This window comes from Myxine glutinosa, chromosome 6, assembly GCF_964187855.1.
Source record: "Myxine glutinosa chromosome 6, kmMyxGlut1.1, whole genome shotgun sequence".
Classification (NCBI taxonomy): Eukaryota; Metazoa; Chordata; class Myxini; order Myxiniformes; family Myxinidae; genus Myxine; species Myxine glutinosa.
Window position 1 is genome coordinate 60,396,669 of NC_136266.1, and position 12,099 is coordinate 60,408,767.

General features: G+C 37.5%; 2 protein-coding genes and 1 pseudogene across 2 annotated transcripts; all 3 read left to right on the plus strand.

Moving 5' to 3' along the window:
• Positions 1-1,944: 1,944 nt before the first annotated feature.
• On the plus strand, positions 1,945-3,360 carry LOC144892716 (uncharacterized). Its single transcript, XM_078781030.1, has one exon. The coding sequence runs from the start codon at positions 1,945-1,947 to the stop codon at positions 3,358-3,360; it is 1,416 nt and encodes a 471-aa protein (XP_078637156.1).
• Positions 3,361-3,714: 354 nt separating this feature from the next.
• LOC144892717 (uncharacterized) lies at positions 3,715-8,311 on the plus strand. The gene is made up of 4 exons (XM_078781031.1): positions 3,715-4,257; positions 4,426-5,083; positions 6,975-8,119; positions 8,288-8,311. The coding sequence occupies exons 1-4, from the start codon at positions 3,715-3,717 to the stop codon at positions 8,309-8,311; spliced, it is 2,370 nt and encodes a 789-aa protein (XP_078637157.1).
• A 188-nt stretch (positions 8,312-8,499) lies between these two features.
• On the plus strand, positions 8,500-10,923 carry LOC144892718 (uncharacterized; annotated as a pseudogene).
• The last annotated feature ends 1,176 nt before the right edge of the window (positions 10,924-12,099 follow it).

The window sequence follows — 12,099 nt, forward strand, 5'->3', positions numbered from 1 at the left end:
AAATTTAAATACACACAAACTAATTCACACAGGAGAGAAGCCGCACAAGTGTTCTGTGTGTTTGAAGGTTTTTCGTCATTCATAAAATTTAATTGCACACAAACTAATTCACACGGGAGAGAAGCCAAACAAGTGTGGTGTGTGTTTGAAGGTTTTTCGTCATTCATCAAATTTAAATACACACAAACTAATTCACATGGGGGAGAAACCGTACAAGTGTGGTGTGTGTTTGAAGGTTTTTCGTCATTCATCAAATTTAAATGCACACAAACTAATTCACATGGGGGAGAAACCGTACAAGTGTGGTGTGTGTTCTAAGGTTTTTCGTCATTCATCAAATTTAAATACACACAAACTAATTCACATGGGGGAGAAACCGTTCAAGTGTGGTGTGTGTTCTAAGGTTTTTCGTCATTCATCAAATTTAAATACACACAAACTAATTCACATGGGAGAGAAGCCGCACAAGTGTTCTGTGTGTTCAAAGGTTTTTCGTCATTCATCAAATTTAAATACACACAAACTAATTCACATGGGGGAGAAACCGTACAAGTGTGGTGTGCATTCTAAGGTTTTTCGTCATTTATCAAATTTAAATACACACAAACTAATTCACATGGGGGAGAAACCGTTCAAGTGTGGTGTGTGTTCTAAGGTTTTTCGTCATTCATCAAATTTAAATACACACAAACTAATTCACATGGGGGAGAAACCGTACAAGTGTGGTGTGTGTTCTAAGGTTTTTTGTCATTCATCAAATTTAAATACACACAAACTAATTCACATCTATCTATAATTCCAGTAATCTCTGTACGTCTGTACGTTTGTTTGTTTGTCTGTGACCGCTGTTTCTCGACAACTACCGGTCCGATATACTTGAAACTTGCCAGGTATATTGCTGGGGACCCGAGGATGTGCCTTTTCAAGGTTTCATATTAATCGGACAATTACTTACCGAGCTATGTCCAAAAAACGATTCAACCAATCAGAGAGCAGCGAACGATCGCGTGTGCCGAACGTGGAGGACACACTCTGCCTCGGATGGCACATTTGAGAGCGTATTCATTTATTTCACGTTTGCAAACTATGTTGGCGTTAAACTATGTTTTAAAACTAATAAAACCGAATTTGCGATTCATTCGCTTTCCTGCGCGTTTGTGCACGCGATGGCGATTTCTTTACCAAACTCCGGAAGCCGTTCGCTTTGGACCAAACCATTGCATGTAAATAGAGGGGGGGGATTGTCACCGTACTCGCAAGCCGTTCGCTTTGGACCAAACCATTTCATGTAAATAGAGGGGGGGGGATATAATTTTAGATATCTATCTATAATTCCAGTAATCTCTGTACGTTTGTACGTTTGTACGTCTGTACGTTTGTCTGTGACCGCTGTTTCTCGACAACTACCGGTCCGATATACTTGAAACTTGCCAGGTATATTGCTGGGGACCCGAGGATGTGCCTTTTCAAGGTTTGAAATTAATCGGACAAGTACTTACCGAGCTATGGCGATTTAGCCGTTCGCCGTTCGCTTTGCCGTTGCGAATGGACCAAACCATTCATGTAAATAGAGGGGGGGGGGGGGGGTTCTGTGGTCGTTCGCTTTGGCTTTGCGAATGGACCAAACCATTCATGTAAATAGAGGGGGGGGTTCTGTGGTCGTTCGCTTTGGCTTTGCGAATGGACCAAACCATTCATGTAAATAGAGGGGGGGGGGGGGTTCTGTGGTCGTTGCGAATGGACCAAACCATTGTTTTTTTTTTGCAGTTTTTTTTTTTTTTGCAGTTTTTTTTTTTTTGCAAGGAACGGGCACCCACGTACGGGCACGTCCTAGCTTATATATAGTACGGGCATGCCCTAGTGGGGGAGAAACCGTACAAGTGTTCTGTGTGTTCAAAGGTTTTTCGTCATTCATCAAATTTAAATACACACAAACTAATTCACATGGGGGAGAAACCGTACAAGTGTGGTGTGTGTTCTCAGGTTTTTCGTTGTTTATCAAATTTAAATACACACAAACTAATTCACATGGGGGAGAAACCGCACAAGTGTTCTGTGTGTTCAAAGGTTTTTCGTCATTCATCAAATTTAAATACACACAAACTAATTCACATGGGGGAGAAACCATACAAGTGTGGTGTGTGTTCTAAGGTTTTTCGTCATTTATCAAATTTAAATACACACAAACTAATTCACATGGGGGAGAAACCGTACAAGTGTAGTGTGTGTTCTAAGGTTTTTCGTCATTCATCAAATATAAATACACACAAACTAATTCACATGGGGGAGAAACCGTACAAGTGTTGTGTGTGTTCAAAGGTTTTTCGTCATTCATCATATTTAAATGCACACAAACTAATTCACACGGGAGAGAAGCCGCACAAGTGTTCTGTGTGTTTGAAGGTTTTTCGTCATTCATCAAACTTAAATACACACAAACTAATTCACACGGGAGAGAAGCCGCACAAGTGTTCTGTGTGTTTGAAGGTTTTTCGTCATTCATCAAATTTAATTGCACACAAACTAATTCACACGGGAGAGAAGCCGCACAAGTGTGGTGTGTGTTTGAAGGTTTTTCGTCATTCATCAAATTTAAATACACACAAACTAATTCACATGGGGGAGAAACCGTACAAGTGTGGTGTGTGTTTGAAGGTTTTTCGTCATTCATCAAATTTAATTGCACACAAACTAATACACACGGGAGAGAAGCCACACAAGTGTTCTGTGTGTTCAAAGGTTTTTCGTCATTCATCAAATTTAAATACACACAAACTAATTCACATGGGGGAGAAACCGTACAAGTGTGGTGTGTGTTCTCAGGTTTTTCGTCATTCATCAAATTTAAATACACACAAACTAATTCACATGGGGGAGAAACCGTACAAGTGTGGTGTGTGTTCTAAGGTTTTTCGTCATTTATCAAATTTAAATACACACAAACTAATTCACATGGGGGAGAAACCGTACAAGTGTTCTGTGTGTTCAAAGGTTTTTCGTCATTCATCAAATGTAAATGCACACAAACTAATTCACATGGGAGAGAAGCCGCACAAGTGTTCTGCGTGTTCAAAGGTTTTTTGTCATTCATCAAATTTAAATACACACAAACTAATTCACATGGGGGAGAAACCGTACAAGTGTGGTGTGTGTTCGAAGGTTTTTCCTCATTCATCAAATTTAAATACACACAAACTAATTCACATGGGGGAGAAACCGTTCAAGTGTGGTGTGTGTTCTAAGGTTTTTCGTCGTTCATCAAATTTAAATACACACCAACTAATTCACACGGGAGAGAAGCCGCACTGCCGCACAAGTGTTCTGTGTGTTCAAAGGTTTTTCTTCATTCATCAAATTTAAATACACACAAACTAATTCACATGGGGGAGAAACCGTACAAGTGTGGTGTGTGTTCTAAGGTTTTTCGTCATTTATCAAATTTAAATACACACAAACTAATTCACATGGGGGAGAAACCGTACAAGTGTTCTGTGTGTTCAAAGGTTTTTCGTCATTCATCAAATTTAAATGCTCACAAACTAATTCACATGGGAGAGAAGCCCTCTAAGTGTTCTGTGTTCAAAGGTTTTTCGTCATTCATCAAATTTAAATACACACAAACTAATTCACATGGGGGAGAAACCGTACAAGTGTGGTGTGTGTTCTAAGGTTTTTCGTCATTTATCAAATTTAAATACACACAAACTAATTCACATGGGGGAGAAACCGCACAAGTGTTCTGTGTGTTCAAAGGTTTTTCGTCATTCATCAAATTTAAATACACACAAACTAATTCACATGGGGGAGAAACCGTACAAGTGTGGTGTGTGTTCTAAGGTTTTTCGTCATTTATCAAATTTAAATACACACAAACTAATTCACATGGGGGAGAAACCGTACAAGTGTTCTGTGTGTTCAAAGGTTTTTCGTCATTCATCAAATTTAAATACACACAAACTAATTCACATGGGGGAGAAACCATTCAAGTGTGGTGTGTGTTCTAAGGTTTTTCGTCATTCATCAAATTTAAATACACACAAACTAATTCACACGGGAGAGAAGCCGCACAAGTGTTCTGTGTGTTCAAAGGTTTTTCGTCATTCATCAAATTTAAATACACACAAACTAATTCACATCGGGGAGAAACCGTACAAGTGTGGTGTGTGTTCTAAGGTTTTTCGTCATTCATCAAATTTAAATACACACAAACTAATTCACATGGGGGAGAAACCGCACAAGTGTTCTGTGTGTTCAAAGGTTTTTCGTCATTCATCAAATTTAAATACACACAAACTAATTCACATGGGGGAGAAACCGTACAAGTGGGGTGTGTGTTCTAAGGTTTTTCGTCATTTATCAAATTTAAATACACACAAACTAATTCACATGGGGGAAAACCCGTTCATGTGTTCTGTGTGTTTGAAGGTTTTTCGTCATTCATCAAATTTAAATGCACACAAACTAATTCACACGGGAGAGAAGCCGCACAAGTGTTCTGTGTGTTCTAAGGTTTTTCGTCATTCATCAAATTTAAATACACACAAACTAATTCACATGGGGGAGAAACCGTACAAGTGTTCTGTGTGTTCAAAGGTTTTTCGTCATTCATCAAATTTAAATGCACACAAACTAATTCACATGGGAGAGAAGCCGCACAAGTGTTCTGTGTGTTCAAAGGTTTTTCGTCATTCATCAAATTTAAATACACACAAACTAATTCACATGGGGAAGAAACCGTACAAGTGTGGTGTGTGTTCTAAGGTTTTTCGTCATTTATCAAATTTAAATACACACAAACTAATTCACATGGGGGAGAAACCGCACAAGTGTTCTGTGTGTTCAAAGGTTTTTCGTCACTCATCAAATTTAAATACACACAAACTAATTCACATGGGGGAGAAACCGTACAAGTGTGGTGTGTGTTCTAAGGTTTTTCGTCATTTATCAAATTTAAATACACACAAACTAATTCACATGGGGGAAAAACCGTACAAGTGTTCTGTGTGTTCAAAGGTTTTTCGTCATTCATCAAATTTAAATACACACAAACTAATTCACATGGGGGAGAAACCGTTCAAGTGTGGTGTGTGTTCTAAGGTTTTTCGTCATTCATCAAATTTAAATACACACAAACTAATTCACATGGGGGAGAAACCGTACAAGTGTGGTGTGTGTTCTAAGGTTTTTCGTCATTTATCAAATTTAAATACACACAAACTAATTCACATGGGGGAGAAACCGTACAAATGTTCTGTGTGTTCAAAGGTTTTTCGTCATTCATCAAATTTAAATGCACACAAACTAATTCACATGGGAGAGAAGCCGCACAAGTGTTCTGTGTGTTCAAAGGTTTTTCGTCATTCATCAAATTTAAATACACACAAACTAATTCACATGGGGGAGAAACCGTACAAGTGTGGTGTGTGTTCTAAGGTTTTTCGTCATTTATCAAATTTAAATACACACAAACTAATTCACATGGGGGAGAAACCGCACAAGTGTTCTGTGTGTTCAAAGGTTTTTCGTCATTCATCAAATTTAAATACACACAAACTAATTCACATGGGGAAGAAACCGTACAAGTGTGGTGTGTGTTCTCAGGTTTTTCTTCATTTATCAAATTTAAATACACACAAACTAATTCACATGGGGGAAAAACCGTACAAGTGTTCTGTGTGTTCAAAGGTTTTTCGTCATTCATCAAATTTAAATACACACAAACTAATTCACATGGGGGAGAAACCGTACAAGTGTGGTGTGTGTTCTAAGGTTTTTCGTCATTCATCAAATTTAAATACACACAAACTAATTCACATGGGGGAGAAACCGTACAAGTGTGGTGTGTGTTCTAAGGTTTTTCGTCATTTATCAAATTTAAATACACACAAACTAATTCACATGGGGGAGAAACCGCACAAGTGTTCTGTGTGTTCAAAGGTTTTTCGTCATTCATCAAATTTAAATACACACAAACTAATTCACATGGGGGAGAAACCGTACAAGTGTGGTGTGTGTTCTAAGGTTTTTCGTCATTTATCAAATTTAAATACACACAAACTAATTCACATGGGGGAGAAACCGTACAAGTGTTCTGTGTGTTCAAAGGTTTTTCGTCATTCATCAAATTTAAATACACACAAACTAATTCACATGGGGGAGAAACCATTCAAGTGTGGTGTGTGTTCTAAGGTTTTTCGTCATTCATCAAATTTAAATACACACAAACTAATTCACACGGGAGAGAAGCCGCACAAGTGTTCTGTGTGTTCAAAGGTTTTTCGTCATTCATCAAATTTAAATACACACAAACTAATTCACATCGGGGAGAAACCGTACAAGTGTGGTGTGTGTTCTAAGGTTTTTCGTCATTCATCAAATTTAAATACACACAAACTAATTCACATGGGGGAGAAACCGCACAAGTGTTCTGTGTGTTCAAAGGTTTTTCGTCATTCATCAAATTTAAATACACACAAACTAATTCACATGGGGGAGAAACCGTACAAGTGGGGTGTGTGTTCTAAGGTTTTTCGTCATTTATCAAATTTAAATACACACAAACTAATTCACATGGGGGAAAACCCGTTCATGTGTTCTGTGTGTTTGAAGGTTTTTCGTCATTCATCAAATTTAAATGCACACAAACTAATTCACACGGGAGAGAAGCCGCACAAGTGTTCTGTGTGTTTGAAGGTTTTTCGTCATTCATCAAACTTAAATACACACAAACTAATTCACATGGGAGAGAAGCCGCACAAGTGTTGTGTGTTTGAAGGTTTTTCGTCATTCATCAAATTTAATTGCACACAAACTAATTCACACGGGAGAGAAGCCACACAAGTGTGGTGTGTGTTTGAAGGTTTTTCGTCATTCATCAAATTTAAATACACACAAACTAATTCACATGGGGGAGAAACCGTACAAGTGTGGTGTGTGTTTGAAGGTTTTTCGTCATTCATAAAATTTAAATACACACAAACTAATTCACATGGGGAAGAAACCGTACAAGTGTGGTGTGTGTTCTAAGGTTTTTCGTCATTCATCAAATTTAAATACACACAAACTAATTCACATGGGGGAGGAACCGTACAAGTGTTCTGTGTGTTCAAAGGTTTTTCGTCATTCATCAAATTTAAATGCACACAAACTAATTCACATGGGAGAGAAGCCGCACAAGTGTTCTGTGTGTTCAAAGGTTTTTCGTCATTCATCAAATTTAAATACACACAAACTAATTCACATGGGGAAGAAACCGTACAAGTGTGGTGTGTGTTCTAAGGTTTTTCGTCATTTATCAAATTTAAATACACACAAACTAATTCACATGGGGGAGAAACCGCACAAGTGTTCTGTGTGTTCAAAGGTTTTTCGTCACTCATCAAATTTAAATACACACAAACTAATTCACATGGGGGAGAAACCGTACAAGTGTGGTGTGTGTTCTAAGGTTTTTCGTCATTTATCAAATTTAAATACACACAAACTAATTCACATGGGGGAAAAACCGTACAAGTGTTCTGTGTGTTCAAAGGTTTTTCGTCATTCATCAAATTTAAATACACACAAACTAATTCACATGGGGGAGAAACCGTTCAAGTGTGGTGTGTGTTCTAAGGTTTTTCGTCATTCATCAAATTTAAATACACACAAACTAATTCACATGGGGGAGAAACCGTACAAGTGTGGTGTGTGTTCTAAGGTTTTTCGTCATTTATCAAATTTAAATACACACAAACTAATTCACATGGGGGAGAAACCGTACAAGTGTTCTGTGTGTTCAAAGGTTTTTCGTCATTCATCAAATTTAAATGCACACAAACTAATTCACATGGGAGAGAAGCCGCACAAGTGTTCTGTGTGTTCAAAGGTTTTTCGTCATTCATCAAATTTAAATACACACAAACTAATTCACATGGGGGAGAAACCGTACAAGTGTGGTGTGTGTTCTAAGGTTTTTCGTCATTTATCAAATTTAAATACACACAAACTAATTCACATGGGGGAGAAACCGCACAAGTGTTCTGTGTGTTCAAAGGTTTTTCGTCATTCATCAAATTTAAATACACACAAACTAATTCACATGGGGAAGAAACCGTACAAGTGTGGTGTGTGTTCTCAGGTTTTTCTTCATTTATCAAATTTAAATACACACAAACTAATTCACATGGGGGAAAAACCGTACAAGTGTTCTGTGTGTTCAAAGGTTTTTCGTCATTCATCAAATTTAAATACACACAAACTAATTCACATGGGGGAGAAACCGTACAAGTGTGGTGTGTGTTTTAAGGTTTTTGTCATTCATCAAATTTAAATACACACAAACTAATTCACATGGGGGAGAAACCGTACAAGTGTTCTGTGTGTTCAAAGGTTTTTCGTCATTCATCAAATTTAACTACACACAAACTAATTCACATGGGGGAGAAACCGTACAAGTGTGGTGTGTGTTCTAAGGTTTTTCGTCATTTATCAAATTTAAATACACACAAACTAATTCACATGGGGGAGAAACCGTACAAGTGTGGTGTGTGTTCTAAGGTTTTTCGTCATTTATCAAATTTAAATACACACAAACTAATTCACACGGGAGAGAAGCCGCACAAGTGTTCTGTGTGTTCAAAGGTTTTTCGTCATTCATCAAATATAAATACACACAAACTAATTCACATGGGGGAGAAACCGTACAAGTGTGGTGTGTGTTCTAAGGTTTTTCGTCATTCATAAAATTTAAATACACACAAACTAATTCACATGGGGGAGAAACCGTACAAGTGTGGTGTGTGTTCTAAAGTTTTTCGTCATTTATCAAATTTAAATACACACAAACTAATTCACATGGGGGAGAAACCGTACAAGTGTGGTGTGTGTTTGAAGGTTTTTCGTCATTCATCAAATTTAAATGCACACAAACTAATTCACATGGGGGAGAAACCGTACAAGTGTGGTGTGTGTTCTAAGGTTTTTCGTCATTCATCAAATTTAAATACACACAAACTAATTCACATGGGGGAGAAACCGTTCAAGTGTGGTGTGTGTTCTAAGGTTTTTCGTCATTCATCAAATTTAAATACACACAAACTAATTCACATGGGAGAGAAGCCGCACAAGTGTTCTGTGTGTTCAAAGGTTTTTCGTCATTCATCAAATTTAAATACACACAAACTAATTCACATGGGGGAGAAACCGTACAAGTGTGGTGTGCGTTCTAAGGTTTTTCGTCATTTATCAAATTTAAATACACACAAACTAATTCACATGGGGGAGAAACCGTTCAAGTGTGGTGTGTGTTCTAAGGTTTTTCGTCATTCATCAAATTTAAATACACACAAACTAATTCACATGGGGGAGAAACCGTACAAGTGTGGTGTGTGTTCTAAGGTTTTTTGTCATTCATCAAATTTAAATACACACAAACTAATTCACATGGGGGAGAAACCGTACAAGTGTTCTGTGTGTTCAAAGGTTTTTCGTCATTCATCAAATTTAAATACACACAAACTAATTCACATGGGGGAGAAACCGTACAAGTGTGGTGTGTGTTCTCAGGTTTTTCGTTGTTTATCAAATTTAAATACACACAAACTAATTCACATGGGGGAGAAACCGCACAAGTGTTCTGTGTGTTCAAAGGTTTTTCGTCATTCATCAAATTTAAATACACACAAACTAATTCACATGGGGGAGAAACCATACAAGTGTGGTGTGTGTTCTAAGGTTTTTCGTCATTTATCAAATTTAAATACACACAAACTAATTCACATGGGGGAGAAACCGTACAAGTGTGGTGTGTGTTCTAAGGTTTTTCGTCATTCATCAAATATAAATACACACAAACTAATTCACATGGGGGAGAAACCGTACAAGTGTTGTGTGTGTTCAAAGGTTTTTCGTCATTCATCATATTTAAATGCACACAAACTAATTCACACGGGAGAGAAGCCGCACAAGTGTTCTGTGTGTTTGAAGGTTTTTCGTCATTCATCAAACTTAAATACACACAAACTAATTCACACGGGAGAGAAGCCGCACAAGTGTTCTGTGTGTTTGAAGGTTTTTCGTCATTCATCAAATTTAATTGCACACAAACTAATTCACACGGGAGAGAAGCCGCACAAGTGTGGTGTGTGTTTGAAGGTTTTTCGTCATTCATCAAATTTAAATACACACAAACTAATTCACATGGGGGAGAAACCGTACAAGTGTGGTGTGTGTTTGAAGGTTTTTCGTCATTCATCAAATTTAATTGCACACAAACTAATACACACGGGAGAGAAGCCACACAAGTGTTCTGTGTGTTCAAAGGTTTTTCGTCATTCATCAAATTTAAATACACACAAACTAATTCACATGGGGGAGAAACCGTACAAGTGTGGTGTGTGTTCTAAGGTTTTTCGTCATTCATCAAATTTAAATACACACAAACTAATTCACATGGGGGAGAAACCGTACAAGTGTGGTGTGTGTTCTAAGGTTTTTCGTCATTTATCAAATTTAAATACACACAAACTAATTCACATGGGGGAGAAACCGTACAAGTGTTCTGTGTGTTCAAAGGTTTTTCGTCATTCATCAAATGTAAATGCACACAAACTAATTCACATGGGAGAGAAGCCGCACAAGTGTTCTGCGTGTTCAAAGGTTTTTTGTCATTCATCAAATTTAAATACACACAAACTAATTCACATGGGGGAGAAACCGTACAAGTGTGGTGTGTGTTCGAAGGTTTTTCCTCATTCATCAAATTTAAATACACACAAACTAATTCACATGGGGGAGAAACCGTTCAAGTGTGGTGTGTGTTCTAAGGTTTTTCGTCGTTCATCAAATTTAAATACACACCAACTAATTCACACGGGAGAGAAGCCGCACTGCCGCACAAGTGTTCTGTGTGTTCAAAGGTTTTTCTTCATTCATCAAATTTAAATACACACAAACTAATTCACATGGGGGAGAAACCGTACAAGTGTGGTGTGTGTTCTAAGGTTTTTCGTCATTTATCAAATTTAAATACACACAAACTAATTCACATGGGGGAGAAACCGTACAAGTGTTCTGTGTGTTCAAAGGTTTTTCGTCATTCATCAAATTTAAATGCTCACAAACTAATTCACATGGGAGAGAAGCCCTCTAAGTGTTCTGTGTTCAAAGGTTTTTCGTCATTCATCAAATTTAAATACACACAAACTAATTCACATGGGGGAGAAACCGTACAAGTGTGGTGTGTGTTCTAAGGTTTTTCGTCATTTATCAAATTTAAATACACACAAACTAATTCACATGGGGGAGAAACCGCACAAGTGTTCTGTGTGTTCAAAGGTTTTTCGTCATTCATCAAATTTAAATACACACAAACTAATTCACATGGGGGAGAAACCGTACAAGTGTGGTGTGTGTTCTAAGGTTTTTCGTCATTTATCAAATTTAAATACACACAAACTAATTCACATGGGGGAGAAACCGTACAAGTGTTCTGTGTGTTCAAAGGTTTTTCGTCATTCATCAAATTTAAATACACACAAACTAATTCACATGGGGGAGAAACCATTCAAGTGTGGTGTGTGTTCTAAGGTTTTTCGTCATTCATCAAATTTAAATACACACAAACTAATTCACACGGGAGAGAAGCCGCACAAGTGTTCTGTGTGTTCAAAGGTTTTTCGTCATTCATCAAATTTAAATACACACAAACTAATTCACATCGGGGAGAAACCGTACAAGTGTGGTGTGTGTTCTAAGGTTTTTCGTCATTCATCAAATTTAAATACACACAAACTAATTCACATGGGGGAGAAACCGCACAAGTGTTCTGTGTGTTCAAAGGTTTTTCGTCATTCATCAAATTTAAATACACACAAACTAATTCACATGGGGGAGAAACCGTACAAGTGGGGTGTGTGTTCTAAGGTTTTTGATCATTTATCAAATTTAAATACACACAAACCAATTCACATGGGGGAAAACCCGTTCATGTGTTCTGTGTGTTTGAAGGTTTTTCGTCATTCATCAAATTTAAATGCACACAAACTAATTTACACGGGAGAGAAGCCGCACAAGTGTTCTGTGTGTTCTAAGGTTTTTCGTCATTCATCAAATTTAAAT